Source organism: Montipora foliosa, chromosome 3, assembly GCF_036669935.1.
Source record: "Montipora foliosa isolate CH-2021 chromosome 3, ASM3666993v2, whole genome shotgun sequence".
Classification (NCBI taxonomy): Eukaryota; Metazoa; Cnidaria; class Anthozoa; order Scleractinia; family Acroporidae; genus Montipora; species Montipora foliosa.
The window spans coordinates 26,856,621-26,873,289 of record NC_090871.1 but is presented as its reverse complement, the minus strand read 5'-3'; the positions used below and the strand labels follow the sequence as shown (position 1 = coordinate 26,873,289).

At 39.0% G+C, this 16,669-nt stretch overlaps 2 protein-coding genes across 6 annotated transcripts in view; one reads left to right on the top strand and one right to left on the bottom strand.

Moving 5' to 3' along the window:
• Positions 1-10,603, bottom strand: part of LOC137997191 (cyclin-dependent kinase 8-like) — a 17,652-nt gene extending 7,049 nt beyond the window's left edge. For 2 of the 4 annotated variants that reach the window (XM_068843048.1, XM_068843050.1), the window contains exons 1-8: positions 10,422-10,603; positions 10,223-10,298; positions 8,381-8,491; positions 7,839-7,979; positions 6,289-6,346; positions 5,636-5,767; positions 3,469-3,612; positions 1,468-1,537 (exon numbers count right to left, since the gene is read on the bottom strand). In XM_068843048.1, the coding sequence (XP_068699149.1) occupies positions 1,468-1,537; positions 3,469-3,612; positions 5,636-5,767; positions 6,289-6,346; positions 7,839-7,979; positions 8,381-8,491; positions 10,223-10,298; positions 10,422-10,549 (860 nt within the window). In that variant the 5' untranslated portion in view covers positions 10,550-10,603. The remainder of the gene's footprint in view (positions 1-1,467; positions 1,538-3,468; positions 3,613-5,635; positions 5,768-6,288; positions 6,347-7,838; positions 7,980-8,380; positions 8,492-10,222; positions 10,299-10,421) is intronic. The other 2 variants (XM_068843049.1, XM_068843051.1) reach the window with 1 other exon arrangement.
• A 285-nt stretch (positions 10,604-10,888) lies between these two features.
• LOC137997198 (poly(A) RNA polymerase GLD2-like) lies at positions 10,889-14,896 on the top strand. 2 transcript variants are annotated; one of them, XM_068843061.1, is made up of 3 exons: positions 10,889-11,239; positions 13,286-13,502; positions 13,914-14,896. In XM_068843061.1, exons 1-3 carry the CDS (start codon positions 10,922-10,924, stop codon positions 14,369-14,371), a joined length of 993 nt encoding a protein of 330 aa, XP_068699162.1. In that variant the 5' UTR covers positions 10,889-10,921; the 3' UTR covers positions 14,372-14,896. The 2 variants fall into 2 exon arrangements, with proteins under 2 accessions (XP_068699162.1, XP_068699163.1); XM_068843062.1 differs by having other exon boundaries at positions 10,889-11,092; positions 13,914-14,747.
• Positions 14,897-16,669: the final 1,773 nt, after the last annotated feature.

Sequence of the window (16,669 nt, the reverse complement as noted above, 5' to 3'; positions counted from 1 at the left end):
CGTAGACTTTTTTACAATTTGACAACTCATCGAACAGTAGTCCATTTAGAAGATTATCTCCAAGTCGACCACTCATGCTGAATAACGTCCCACACAATTATGTGAGTCGGGGCCTACGGTTTATAGTCCTCGTCCGAGAAGACTTGAAAGTCAAACCATCTGCAGATGTAATTACAAAGGCAGCACTTTCTCCTCAGTTCCTTTCAGGAAGATGCCAAGTTTTGACCCGGCCGAGGTTCGAAGCCGCGAACGCCTCGCTCAACCAACTCGGTGAGCCACCGGTGCGCGGTGCGCGGTGCGCACAATGAAGCAAAAGTAAACAATCTGTGCTAGATTTATACGAGGTAGCATACGAAGCTCGCAGCTCGTGTGTCCGGCCGAGATTGGAAAAACACAATAGCACTGAGAAACCTAGCTCAGGGCTTAAAATTAACTTTTTTGCTCAGGTGCCAGCTGGCGACTAATGGGAAAATTTGGTCGCCAGATCATAAATTTTGGTCGCCAACTTTGCATGCAAGGAAAGTCATAATTATTAAAAAGCACAAAAACGAAGCCCACGATCCCGCGAAGCCGCTGAAACAATAGGGACTTTACGATTTACGTCGCGGTCGTCAACGAGAACGCCACGAAACAGCAATATCATTGGTTAAAAGAGGAAAGTAATCGTGCGACACCTGTGGCACGCATTTTAGCACAAATTCGTGCTGTACTCTGCACAACAACTACGTGAAATCACCAAATTTCAGGTTTTGACGATAACGCGAGCATTCAAATGTGAATCTTTCATTGTCTATTTTTACTCCCAAACCGCTCGTGCCAATTTATTTTTAGGACACATTGTACCACGCGAACGAGATGGCTTAACGGCGAGAAACTTACGATAGTGCAAAGTTATATTTTGAGGTGACGTTTTCGTCAACGTCGCCGTCGTAGATCGTAAAGTCCCCAATATGGCGCCTAGTAAACGCGGTGATCGAAGTATCGAAGTACATTTGGGCTATTAATTAACAATGTGAGAAACTGATTTTCTTGTAGTATTTATACATTATTTTAATGGGGAAAGGTAAGTCGTGTTCTAGCTACCAGTTCTGAAAACGATTTCATCATAATTATAAAGATTCAAATACAAAAGTTGTCTACTGTTTATCCTGCATGGTTATCAGAAGAAACGTGACTTGCCACCTGGCGACTGGTTCTGAAAATCTAGTCGCCAGCACTCAATTTTGCTCGCACTGGCGACCAGTAAGTCGCAATTTCAAGCCCTGCAGCTGGAAGAAGACAACCTCTCGACTTATACTAATTAGTAATTAATTAGTCAATTACCTTACTAAGTTACTGCATGCGACGCGTTTCAACTTTCCCACACGCGCACTACCGTTTCTGTGTCACCCTGGAGATCACTCATACTCTAGGAAATTACTTTTAATTTAGAATTGATAACAATTCTGGTGTTAAAAGTGCCCTTACTTTGCTTTTCTGAAGTCCTTTTGTAAAGTTCCATGCTCTGGCATTTTTCTTATATCTTCCCAATCTTTCTCTGAATCAAAACAAAAAGGGTTTATGTATTCCACACATGAAAAACTGGGAGAAAGAGAAGGATAACAAAGGGAATAGATCACAGGCTGCTCTTCCACACATTTAATGCTCTTTTGGCAGAAAAGACCAATGGCACTTTTAATGATAAAGATTATTTTGTAAAGGTGACGAAGCCGATCCGAGACATCGGTTGGCCGACTGTCGACATACGCGTTGGCGGAGGTGTGTTGTCTAGATACTTACAATGCGTTGGTTACATGTCGGCCACACGTCCTACGTTTTGCTCGTAACGAATTTACCGATCATTTAAGGACGTTCGTGCCCATTGCTACTGCGCATTTTTTGACGCATGTCACGCATACGTCATGCATCGCACACCACGAAGGTAAACACGATGCTAAAGGTGCAAACATTTTCCACAAGAATGGAACGTGAAAGCAGGTGACATTATGGGATAGCTGTGGACCCAGGTCTTCTCGGAAATGTCACGCAATGGCGTGACATTGCGAAAAGACAATCGCTTTGAGAACTTCGCAGCGATTTTACTCTCTTGAATGCTCGGTGACCCCCATTTTTCTTTCCGTAGATCACTTCCTTTTCTGATTTTGTCTATTTTAACAAAAAACAGATAAAATCTGTACGTGAGAAGGTACAAATATTTCGCCTTTTATGCTCTCGTGCGACCGAAGTTTTCTTTCTTAGACTAATATGTATCGTTTTTCAAGGTCTATATTACCTCAGAAAAATACATCAGCTGCAAAAGTTTGTTTAGTTGTATTAGTTATGTTGAATTGAGTACGTTTACCTGATCTAAATTTCACTAATGTAGCTTTTTTATTGCTGACAGTTGTAAGCAAAGATCGTCTTAAAATAACGCAAGCTTCTAAGAGTGCACCTCATGATCTCGAAAACGAGCACGGTGACCCCCCATATTTTTTGCCTTTTTGGCAAAAGTAGATCATTACCTTTCTGCGTGGCGAGTTTAAAAAAAATCTGTACGTGGGAACGTTTTGTGCGCGAACGTCCTTAAGGCAGAGTTGTAACGTACGGCAAGGAGCTAGTTTTCCCCACAGTTACTACGAGTATGACTCTCGGCAACTTTCAGACAGACCTCTCCAGGAGCTACTGGCTTCTTCGCCACTCAGTTTTCTGCCTAGTACATGTAACACAATTTGATTTGCCTTGCAAATTCAAATATTGTCGAAGCTCATCAAAAGCAGTTTTCAAAATGACCACAAAGTCGTTTAACAATTTCACTCCTTCGAGTGTCCCTTATACATTTTACTCTGCCTGATGCCACACTATTTTATTCATCACCAGCGACGGGTTCAGTGCTGGGGTGTGAGGGATAAATGACGGTGTGTTTTCCACCAGAGAGAGTTAATTTCTAAAAAGAAGTTTTAAGTATAGCGGCGCGATGCTTTAGAACCAACTCCCAAACAAAGCAAATTTAGCGGAGTCGTTAAATTCATTTAAGGAAAAATGCATTTTTAAAAAGGAATTGGGTCATGCCATGCTAATTTCCCTCGTATAAGTGACGCTTTAGTGATCAGAGTTTTCATGTGTTAGTTTATGTTTGATAGTTTTATTCTGTATTATAATCCTCTTAGAATCAGTACTCTTAGTTTAAAAAAAAAACGCCCATGGGATTTGCCCATGTCCGAGTTGCTGCATGCCTCAGTTTCAAAGCGAGTTCTGGTGCACGACCATTGAAATGGAAATGAGTTGCGTATTCTTATGCAAATCAAACTCATTTCCCTTATCATAGTTGAGCACCAAGACTCACTTCAAAACCGAGACAAACAGCAACTCGGAAATGGCCAATCAGCCTACTGTTGTTGGGGCTAGCGTGTTTATTTTAATTAAACGAAAAAAACTTCCTATCCAGTGAACTATTCATGATTGGTGTATTGTAATAATCTTAAGACCCACCTTGCGGAAATCCCATAACATTAAAAATTCTATCAAGCTGCTCATGGTGATAAGGATTGCTAGTTTTGTTGTCCTCTTGGCGACAATGAAATATTGGTTCACATGTTAACAACTCAGCAAAAATACATCCTATGGCCCAGATATCTGAGGAAAAGAAGAAGATGTAAAATCATTGATGACAGTCTCTGCGCCACCTAAATGGGGTTTTGATAGTAGTAGGTTTTGATATCAGTACATGTAAAAGTATGTCAAAAAATATATAAGGCCCCTTCCAAACGTATCAGTTTTTATTTGAAATCGCGACTTTTTCTTTACGGACACAGTTCCGTCCACATGTATCCGATGAAAACGATCACTGAAAACGGAAGTTTTCAAAAACGCTCTCCAAGGTGAACCTTTTGAAAACGCTGTTTTCGCGTGTAAGTGCGGACGGACGGAAAGGGAACTTTTCGAAAACGCTGATGTCACACTATCAGTTCCAATCCACTCAGCGCAAAGGCGACTTAAGGTTCCATAACAGAGTAGGCCTGCGCAATATTACAAAACTTATTCAAGATGGTGGACAGGCGCTTCACTTTCTTGTGTTTAATACTTAGGCTTATTTCAACCTAATTGCATATTTTCAAACAAAGGCTGAAGCGACTTGGTGGTTTTCTCTTTAGTTTGTCTTTGTTTTCGCCCTGATTTTGACCTTTAAAACTGTTTCTGCGACTTTGAAGAATGTCCGCACACTATATGTTTACCAATAGCAAAGAAAATCAAAGATGGTGCCACTTTATCATTTCGCGGGCTCATAATAGCGAATACTGAGGTGTCAAGCACGCACAGTCGGGTTAATCGTTTAAAAGTTATTGCTTTCAAATCAATTCATAGTATACGTGTGGACGGGCGAAAACGATGCAAAAACGCTACGTGTGGACGCGAATGTTTTTGAAAACGGAGGAGAAAAGTTACGTTTTCAAACGAACACGGATACGTACGGACGGCACCTAGGTTATTCTAACAGAAGTCAAGCAATCACGTATGACCTCTCAGCTACAATACAGGAAAAAATTGTTGGACCCCAGCCACTAGACTAGGTCTAGGTGACAAATTTCCCGACATTGTTGGAATGAAATATTATTGTCCAAATAAAGTATATTTAATAACACTGGTAAGTGAATGAAGAGATGTATTAAATTTTCTTAGAAGATGTCTTGGATATCTTTGTCGAGGTTCTGTGCACTCAAACCACTTCTCCGTTGAGTTATGCCCTAAGGAAGGGACTTGAGTTCTTAGGGCTAGAGAGGGGTAATGGTTCAAGCCTCATTTCGACATGCTGCATAAAGAGGTACTTCCAGAAGAAATTAAACAGTAGAGTGGGTTGCAGAGTAGTGTACACAGTCTTTCAATTAAACTACATGTATGCACTGTACTGAAAATGCATGTAAGAGTCCTCATCATTGTCACCATCGATAACCCATGGAAAGTGAGAGAGAACATATTTCACAAAACGATAGACTGCAGATACATTTTATGGTTTGGCTAGGGAGTAGTTGATCCATGCCTCAAATGTCACATCTTGGTTGGCTTTACCCAAGAGTACCCATCGAAATGATTTGGGAAGAAATTTCCATCAAAATTTCCAGATAAAACAAAGTGGGATGCCAGTAGGCGAAAAAAGCACTTCCCGAAGTCTACAATCCGGGTCAAAAGACTTTGGGTGGGACAAAAAGTAGAGAAATTTACTGTACATGCTTCCATCGTTATATGAGCAATGTGTGTTGTTTTTTCACTGCCTTGTGTCGTGCCAGCCCATCCCCCCCCCCCCCCCCAAACCATTTTGAAACATTCGAACAATCATTCAACTAATCTTGATTGTGGAGACCAAGACAAATCAACATAATTTGTAATGGAGAAAGGGGAAAAAGCAGGAATTGTCCAAACAGCTTGACTAGGATTGTAGGAACTGGAGATAAAAAAATAAAACAAATAAATAAAAAGAACTGGAAAAACCTGCAAAGGCCCACAAAATTGCATGAAGTAATTTTAACCCACTGAGTCCTAAGAGTGAGACTAATGCCAGAAGATTTTACTCATCAACTGGAGTCGTCCTATATGTAAGGTGCCTGAGGAGTCAACAGGTCAAAAATCTTAAGTATGGAATGCAAGTATACTACGTAATTACCTATTGCTTTAGTGTAATGTTTTGCTCCTAGAAGCAACTCAGGTGCTCGATACCAGAATGTCACCACCACTGGATCCAAGTCAGCCAAAGGTTTTAATGGAGCATTAAACAGTCTGGCAAAACCCATATCAGCTGTAAAATCATGTACAACACAAACATGAAATAGACACTATTGAGTCATGATGATAAACTTTATCAGACGCATAATTAACATGCAAGGTAATAACTCACACTACGACTAATGAATAAAAATGCACCAAGTCAATCCCATCTGGGATTGAAATGATGCACCAAAAACAGTCTACCACAATATCACCCCTGAAAACTTTGACTTGCCTAATAGTTCCTTTCACAAAAGCCTATCTCTGTCCAATTCCAATGTTTCGAAGACAATTGACTCTAAAGATGTCTCAGTACTCACATGTTAACAATGAAAGAAAACCACCTCTTCCTGGATCCTTGCAGCATATTTATTTTACTTATTAATAATTGTGTATATAATTGTCCAATTAAACAATTAGGATTATACATACAGCTTTTGTTGTTGTATCAAAAGATAAGATGATGGCAATATATGAAAACCAGACTGAAAGGGGATTTCTTTCAATATCAAACTGTGATTAAATAATTCATTACTGTTGAATCATTCTTACCAATCTTGACTCTTCCTTTTTCTGGACCCTCACCCATTACTAATATATTGGCTGGTTTCTATAATAAAAGTGATAAGAAGACAATTTGAAGGCTTGTAATTACCAGCCCACATTTCTTTCAGTTAAATTCATGTGTTCACGAAGCACAAGGGCCATTGTAAACTGAACTGAAACAAACAAGATTAGAAGCTTTTAAAACTCACTAAACAACACAAAAAATCAAGATTCGTAATGGTACATGTAATGGTAATGAATTTACATAGTATTATAAATGTTCAAATGCGCTTTGCAGATGTGCAAGTAATCAATCTGTGGGTGAGATTGGACATCAGTATTCGTAACATATTAATTTTATTGATTAAAACTGTACCTCTTGGTAATCAAATACATGTAGCTTGGGAAACCAGACTACAAATTAAAGTGGGCTGCACAGTTAAGAATACTGCTCTCTAAATTGGGCAATCATAAAATGTTCATTACATGTATGTGAGGGAATTGTAATAAAAGTGAACATCGTGAAAGAAAAACTCACTGCAACATCTTCTGCAATACACATTATGCAGATTATAGACTAAGGACCTTCCACCAGATGGATCTCAATAAGATCCAGCAATCTTCCGTTAGAAGCACTAAATTATTAATGTGATCACCATTGGCCCAAAGGAATACGGCAGACTGCATTTTTGCAAAATGTGAGAGATTGAGAATGATAGATTTTACTCTGGCTAATGTCAGACAATTTTGCTCACTGATTGGGGCCGCTTTGGGGGTGAATGGCTTAAGTTTGACTGTTTAGAGCTTACAATGCAATGATTCAATAAGAAAAATGTCGCAACCTCCTAAAAATTATTTTTTCTCCTTTTATGTCCAATCTGATACAATTCAAGCCAAACTATGGGGCATTTCTGGACAGAAGTAGGAATTGTGTTTATGAAGTTAATTTGAACCTTTAGTCTCTAAAGGGTGCCTCCTTTAAATCATCTGACATTGCCTAGTAAATACATGTAAAATCTGTGAGTGAGACTCTTAGGGAAAGAAGGATTAATAATATCAAGTATTGCAATGGGACTATTTCTGACAGTTCATTTTTTTCACTTTGAATTTAATGGTGGCATGATGACAACACCACAAAAATGGATTTTCTCACTGTTTTCTTTTCCTTGCTTGTGAAGCAAAGATTTGTTCCATGTAATCAACAATAATAATTAAAAGAAAACATGCTCATAGATTATAATAATAATAATAATAATAATAATAATAATAATAATTATTATTATTATTATTATTATTATTATTACTATTATCTATTAGCACATTTGCTAACAAAAGAAATATCTCTTCATCTTCTGTCAATACTCTGACTTCTGATTATTTTGCCATCACTCTTCATAGTCCTGAACATATTCATACCTATCCACAGTGCCATGATATAAATAACTGACAGCCCATAATGTAATCTACAAAATTCTTGTGATAATCGTTTAAGTAGGCACAAAACTGTCAAGAGTTTCTAAGTGGACAATATTAATTTTGACAACTTAATAACTCACCAAATCTCTGTGTAGAACCCAGTTTGAATGAAGGTAATGAATGCCATCTAGAATCTGGTAAAGCAAAGACTTCACCATTCCTTTTGGGACAGGAACTGCTTTCTTTTGAGCTTTGGATGCTCGATGATACTTGATTATGTGCTATCAAATTGTTAACAAAATACAGGCAATTACAACATTTGTCCATCTGCTTAATGTCATTCCTGCTTATTTAGTAGTCTTTCTCTCTGGGCTTTCCATCCTCCACTGCCCTTCCCACATCAGATTCTTGTCCCCACCCAAACTACAACTCTAAACTCTTCTTGTGCATATAGTACAGATATGTGTAACTGTCGGTGTGAAAAGTCAAGCTATGTTAAAAAAATACTTTACGCCTAAACTCGTCAACACAATGAGAAAAAAAGAGAAACAGTTTTAAAATTTGGCAGGCTAAATTACTGTACCACAATAACGACAACTAGGAGCTGATGAGGGTTTACAGCTGACTGGCATTAGCTCAACTTTAACCCTGCCTTATTTAAGCTACAGTCAAAATTACTCACCCAAAGATCATGTTCTGCAAAATCAAACAGGAGCCAAACCTTACGATCAGCATGAGACAGAAACACACGTTGCAATGCAATGACATTTGGATGCTTCAGTTCACGCAGAAGCTATAAGAAATAAATATTTAAATTCAATATTACTTTGGCTTTTCAATACAGCTCATTATAATTGAGCAATGATGTGATTACCTATGTCAATAGGACACTAGGAATAATATTATTGTTTGGAGAATGAGGTACACACATTTATAAAGGATATTCACATGAAAGTTGCTTGTTACTCTGAAATTTAATTCCTGCAGAGGGAAGAGGTCTAAGACATCTTACAATGATGATGACAATAATAACAATAATCATCATCATCATCATAATCTTAATATCAACAACAATAATAATAATAATAATAATGATAATGATAATAATAATAATAATAATAATAATAATAATAATAGGCTCAGTGGGGAGTGCCAGGCAGAGAAAGGTGTCATTATTTTACCCTCGGATTCTTAGATTAGCTACAGTGTAGTAGCTAATCTCTCTGAAAACTGAATACACCAACTTTTTTTTAAGACTCCCAACTGGCCAGAGGCAAACCAGTTGGCTATTTACAAGTGCAGCCTGGAGATATCTTGAACCAGGGAATACCTGGAACAAATTCAACGAGTGGTCAGAACATGTCTTGAACCCGGGATCTCAGGATCTCAAGGCAAGCACCCTAACCACTGGCCAAAATGCCTTAGACATTTTGCAATTTGTCGACAGTGAGTGTCTCTGACTGAACAAAATGGCTTAACTGCAGAATACCCCGCCACTCGAAGTTGTACCCCTTAAAATCCAGATACTTGGCTACGCAGTTTGTGCACGCTCTTTCTTTTTTATGTTTTTAGAACGAGAAATAGACACACTACGGGGCTACGATGTACGTGGCTACGTGGCTACATGGCTACGGGACTACGGGGTTATGCGGCAGTTCAGTGTCTATTACCTCGTTCTTTAATGATCTATGAGCCGAAGTGAACAAGAACGGGTTAAACCTCAGAATACCCGGCGACTGAAATATTTCATCAAATCCTGCTACCGCAGTCCCGCAGTCGACATGATATACATAATATTTTTATATAAACATCACGAAATATGCAGCTTGCATCAAACGCGTTGGTGTTGACCTTGTTGGTCATTGCTACCGCAGTCCCGTAGTCGCCTAAATGAATAAGCACTACCTAGTTTACTGATTAGGCCTAAGCATTCTTGTAAAATTTTAGCTTTCATTTTGCGGTTCGGTTAACTACACTTTTCATCAACTGCGGAACTGCGGACTGCGAGAAACCACTTCATTTCAACACTTAGTTCATTCCTTATTCATCAACTGCGGGACTATGGACCGTGGTAGCACTTCATTTCAACACTTAGTTAATTGCTTACTCATTGACTGCGGGACTGCAGACTGCGGTAGCACTTCACTTCAACACTTGGTAAATACATATTGACTTCCTAGCCAACTGCGGGACTGACGACCACTGGAGAAGTATACGTAGATTTAAGGACGGCGTGAGTGGCCGGGTATTCTGAAGTTGAGCCACATAGCCGCGTACCCGCGTAGCCCCGTAGCCCCGTAGCCCCGTAGCCTCGTAGCCTCGTAGCCCTGTAGCCCTGTAGCCCCCTAGCCCGGTAGCCCCGTAGTGTGTCTATTTCTCATTCTAAAAACATTAAAAAAAAGAGCATGCACAAACTGCGTAGCCAAGTATCCGGATTTTCTGTAGTTACTCCAAAAAAATTAAAAGTCGTATTGCGTATAATTGTATTCCTGATTTTAACATTTGGACAAAATTTAATGCTCACTGCTATCTCACGACAGGCTGACATCGAAATTCCCGTTCCTTCAATTTGCTTAAGAGCAAAGTACTTTCCATTGGGACTAAAAGGAGAAAATAAAAAAAATAACAAGCCTTCGAAGCGTTATTCAAGAAACAGTCATAAAAGACATCATAAGCTGAAAGCTTCTTTAATTAAGCTTTATATAATTTATGAAAATACAAACCAATCCCTTTGTTTGGCCTTGTACACATGTCCATAAGTTCCACGGCCCACTTTACAGCCTTCGAAATCAAATTTGTCTTCTACTCTTTCTCTTTGTTCATTTGTTTTTAATTTGAACTCAAAATCCATGATAAACACAAAAGCACCTTTTACTGAAAGGCGGCCATGTTGAACAAACAGCCTCGCATTGATGTAGTGGTTTTCAGTCTCTACTCAAAGCATGGCGATGAATGCTACAATCGGGCCCTTAAATGTCTTTATAGATTAATTATTTATTATTTCCTTTCCGTTCATAAAATGATACCGTTTTTTCGTGAGCTGAAAGCCAGCTTATGTGCTGTTGTCGCTTAGAAAAGGAAGAGTACAAAGTGGAATGTCATAACGGCCTAATTACCTTCCCCTCTCTGAATTCTCATCATTTGTCAGTTAACCCGTCCCCTTGAGTCAAAATGTTCGTTTTCCCGGAAAGAGTGTTGCTTGTTCCCAGGAAAAACAAGTAAAATGTTTGGACTCGCCTCTCGTTCTTCTTTAACTTTCGAAATCAAAGAAAAGTTTGAGACAGTTAAAGAAAGCGAGCATACTGCAAGGAAGAAAAAGTTATGGTGTGAAAGTATAGAACGCAGTATAAAGGAAAGCTACCCTTCTTCAAGACTTATTCTTGCTGGTTCTTCAGTAAGCGGCTTTGCTACTGAAGGCTGTGATGTCGACTTGACCCTAATTCGTCCCAACCGAACTAGTTTATACGCTAGCACGTGTGACGTAGAGGTCCTTCGTAAAATTCGAGACGGTTTAAGGAGTATACGGTCCATTAACACAGAGGTTTGTAACTGCACAGTTTTCGCGACAACAGTATCTTTACCGACAGTATAATCATTCTCTTAATTTTTTTGGAAACTAAGAGTGTGTTCGATTGACCCTATTCCCGAATAAGAATACGTGGAGTGATGATTTAAAACGGTATGCCTGGCGTTTGGAAGCAGCACGGATAATAAATGTATGTTTAAAATATCATTTTAATAGCAGGTGTTTGACAATTTTAATGTGAATCTCCGCAAAATCGAAGGATTTCTAACTTATATTCCATGTATTCCTACAATCGAACGCACCCTAAGTAGAGCATCGTCTGCCTCTAGAGCTCAAGCGAGGTGCCTAATTCCTTATTAACACTGAAGAGATTTAAGACGCTGTTTAATACACTGTGAAATGTTTCGTGCAAATTGTCTGGCATTGTTGCGGGACAAGTTGCACGAATGATTTCACAGTGTAACATACCTTGCAACGGCCAAAATCGTTGCGAGACAAGTTGCACAAAAAGTAGAACTTAATTCTACTTTTCAGCAACGGCTCTTGTAACTTGTCTCGCAACGATTTTGGCCGTTGCAGGGTATGTTACACTGTGAAATGTTTCTTTCAACTTGTCCCGCCACTGAATGTCGCCAAAACATTGCGGGACAAGTTGCGCGAAACATTTCACAGTGTAACAGCGCCTTTAGCATCGCCCCGTTTGCGTGAAGCAGCAAATGGCTGAGTGTTTCTTGTCATAAAACCATGAAAGTTTTCTCTCTCCTCTTGAGAAGTTCTTGGATATCTGTATCTAACAGTCAAGAAGTGTGCTAAAATTAAACTAGTTTCTTTTAATTTTTAGCAAAATGCGATTTAAGTCTGAGGTTCGCCATTTGTTTCTACTAATAACACGCGCGATTCTCTACTGGTCGCGTTTGTAAAAATACGCAATAGCAAGTCATAAATAGAATGTGGTGCCCGAAGACATAAGGGTGGAGGGTAAAACGAACTTGAATTCTATTAATGAATAAGGGTGTATGGATTTCTCGTCATTGTTTACTATTTGCCTTGATTTGCGTTAATTGTTAATTTCAGTTTACAGTGTCCCTAAGTAGTGCTCCAGCGCTAGAACGACAAATAAAGTTCATTTTCCCTTTTTTTGACCAGACGGCTTTACACATAGTCAAGAGAAAATGCCACTTTTCTGAATACTCTTTGCATTTCCAGCTAACGGCGTCATAAACAAAATAGCGAGGCCCAGATAAACCTGCTAATGCATCATGCTTCATAGGCTGCTAGCGAGCGCTGACATTGTCAAGTATACATGGAATAACATTGCATCTGAAGCTGTTATTGCACTATTCAGTGGCTTCCCCTTTTCTAAAGATATCTCGGTCTTATTCTGGAAGTTTCTTAACATTCATTATTATACTGACTCATGTGCAATTTGCAACTCGTACCAGTATTTCATTTCATTTCCGGGTACTACTGTGATGTAGTAAACAGCCCGTTGGGACGGAGAAGATTACAAAGCAGTATCAAGTCTTCCGATAACATAATCCGCCCATTGTGCCGAAAAAAATAAATACTATAAACATAAGCACTGGTGCCCTTCACAGCCTTCATAGAAATCGACTAGGACATCAGACGAAGATGTCAATAATCTTTGCGTCTCGCGTAATCGATCGAGTTATGGTACGTTTCTCAAACGACTAGACTCTTCTGATCTTCTTAAAATTTTTCTTCGTAATTTATATGATTGGTCTCCCAACGTAAATGAGAACGGCTCTAATCAAAACAATTGCTTGGAATTTGCTCTAATTGGCACATCTCACTTCGTTCTCCAATATACTATCCGAGAGTGTAATGACCACAAATCGAATCAGTTTCCAAAAAAAAAAACTCCAACACGCAACGGTAAATTTTTGTTGTATTTAGTAGTTCACTGATCCAATGCACGAAAAGCATAGGCCGGTGTTATTATTCATCATTTATCTATGTAGAAGTTGTAAAACTGTGGGCTTTCGTCCCATGCGTAAAGTAAACTAAGAATTCCTGTAATTTACTTTTCATTCTTCCTAGCTTATCGATGGAGCCGTTGTCCCTATATTAAAGCTAACGGATAGGATTGAACGATTAGAAGGGGACATCAGTGTTGATATCCACAACTCCATATTCAACACCTACTTGCAGAAGTGCTACGCTAACATGGACCCCAGGGTCATTCCTTTGGTGGTGAATGTAAAGCACTGGGCCAAAATGGCAGGAATCACTGGCGCTCGGGACCACATGCTGTCTGGTTTGTTGCGAAGTTGTTATCATGTAATTGATCGCTAGAATCATATCGAATTCACTTTGATATCTCGGTGATCAAATCTCTAGAAGTAAAGGCTTATGATTTGCTGAAGAAGCAGACACGGCGCTTTTTGTTGCTTGGCTGTGTTTGTTTTTCAGTAAAAGTTGATTTCCTAAAGAATTCAAACCTGGTTGACGAAATATGGAGTAACTAGATCTCCTCATTGCCAATTTGCTGGATAGATGCAAAGGGATCCCGGCACCCCTTTGCCTTGATCAGTTAGCCCTTCAAGTTGCCAATTTTGTTTTGTTGTTTCAGTTTTTTGCATTGTACTATGTCAGAACGAGAGGGTAACTAATCTAAGACTCAAAAAAGTGGTAACGAAAACTCATCAAAAAATTTCTCTTCTTCCAGGGTTTGCTGTGGTACTATTGGTGATATATTACTTACAGATAGGCTGTACACCGCCCGTCCTTCCATCTCTACAAGCGATCAATCCAAGTCACTTTAGTACGTCGTCAAGTGCAGCTGTTACAGCTGACAAGCTGACTAGCGGCTCCCTTCCGTTATTTGTGACAACTTACAGGTCCAACAACAACGAGACGCTGGGAAATCTTCTGGTTGGTTTCTTCAAGTTTTATTGTGATTTTAACTGGCATCAGGTGTTATCGGTACGTTTAGCCGGCCCTAGAAGTGTACCCTGTGACAGAAAGTGGACAAGACCGTATATTCGCATTGAAGACCCGTGCGACCTGAAAAATGTCACTCGCGCAGTATACAAGTTGTACCAGTTCGATTCCATAAGGCAAGCAATCAGGAGGGCAAAAGGAAAGCTGGAATATAATGGGTGTCGTTTGAGCGAGATCCTGTAACTCTTATCTCGTCTGAAATAGACAATAATTCAAAACAGACCCGCCAATATTCAAACACGGATTAGCACAATGTACCGTATGTCCCTGGGGTCCGACTGTTGTGGAAAAGCTAGTCATGCTAAACTAAATTCCTTACGGAGTAAATTGATAGGTGAATACGACTTGTGACGATAAATGTCAAATACTGAGGTTTGTATTCTTAACGATTTTGTTTTTTACTTTCCTTTTTTAACACAAAAGGGCTCATCGAAGGCTATTATTCCGTGATTCATTAAAAGTTTGGATTACTTTTGCCTTTCCTGGACGTTAAGGCCTCTTCCATTCATTTAAATTAAATAATAACTTTCGAATTTCGCACCGACTTTGTTGGCCCTGGCATTGTAATTATTAGATGTAATTATTAGATAAATATATAGGTTTTTTTTTACTCAGCGTTTTGCTTTTTTTAAATGGTTAATGTAGGATATGCACTACCAAATATACAATCATTTCAAGTACTCTTTAAAGAATAAAGATGAAAATTATTTACGTACTTTTAAATAATTTAAAAATCAGCGCATGTGCAATTAACAATCAGCGCATGTGCATTTATTGACAAATTCAACTCACTCATTTAAGGTATTTCCTTCGGCTAAACTTGTGAAATTTTGCGAGAGGTTAACTTTCAATGATGTATTAAATTTAGTTGAGTCATTTTACCATCACTTGCCACTCATTCACTTGTTACAGTTTCTGAAAAAATAATCCGGGGTGGTCATTCTCTCCCAAAATTGATCAGGTATTTATCATTTCACAGTATTATTTGAAACACTTACGGTATTCTTGAAAACTCGATTTCTCAAAGTAATGTGCATTATTCTTTTGCATTTGACTCGCCAAAATTATCAAATTTTACCGAACTGAAGTGTGTGATCCGTTGGTTCGGGAACTGTTTCATTCCAGAGATGCTAACTGTGGTGACAAGTTTCCTTTCTCCATGTAGTTTTGCAATGCCAAGTGACCCGAAGGCGTTTCTTATTTGAACCTGTTCTTACACTACCACATTTGTATTGCGTGCAAATTTGGTCGAAAACTACAGCCTAGTTGAAGCGAAAAAGTCACGTTTAGTCCACGTAAGACAGCGAAAACAAATGTGCTCTTTCTCCTTTGTGATTGGTTCGTGAAATATATAACGAACCTGCGTTCGGTACTTCAATAGCCGACTTATTAAATGAGTGAGTTTAGGGATTAGACTAAGTCTTGTTTTCATTGTCCCATTTAAGTCCAGGCTGGTGCCAGAATTGAAGGTGGCTATCTCCTAAACTTAGTTGGTTTAGTAATGATTCCAAGTTCGAGTAAGGCCTAACACTACTGTGAAGTTTCTTTATACCCAATTATTCCATCAAAGATCAACCCTAGTATTGGAATTGGGCCCACGCAAGGACAGAGAAAAACTCTGATCAGGGTGGGATTTGAACCCACGACCATCGGATTTGATCACCGTTGCTCTACCGACTGAGCTACAAGGCTGAGCTACAAGCTACAAGGCCTAATCCCACCCTGGTCAGAGTTATTCTCTGTCCTTGTGTAGGCCCAATTCCAATACCAGGGTTGATCTCTGATGGAATAATTGGGTATAAAGAAACTTCACAGAAGTGTTAGGCCTCACTCGAACTTGGAATCATTACTATCAAAATGCTACTGATGGACAACAACTAACGATTAGTTGGTTTAGTTAAATGGGTGTAATGATTACCCCTTAAATGAAAAAATAATGCACCGAAAGTATTAAATCCTAAAATTTCCCTCAATGGAACTTTGAGTAAACACACTTCGAAACTAGTAGAGGAAAATACGTTTTGACTGTAACTAGGGGTTATAGACCGTATTCATAAATGGTGGCTAAGCAATTATCCTTTTTTTTTATGATAATCATCCTCACTAGCCTCGTTAGCTCGAACAAAATTGAAAGGAATCTTTACTCCAAAGTGAGGCTAGTGAGGGTGATTATCACAAACACTAAAGAATAATTTCTTGTGGTCGCCATTTATAAATACGGTCTATACTAACAACTTTTGCATTATGTCCAGAAAAATGCACGTAATAGATGCACACAGATTTCAATAAGCGACACGAAGTGTTGTCTCCTTGCTCTTCCATTCAACATCTTTCGTGTCTCAGAATACAGACAATTGACGTCACAAAGCGTCCCTAAATGCTGCTTATCAAGTAAAAGGACGAACTGCTGCAATTTATTCCCTAACCTAAAAATAACGCAAACCTTTGCCCTTACCTTGGAAATAGGTAGCGAACGCTTGG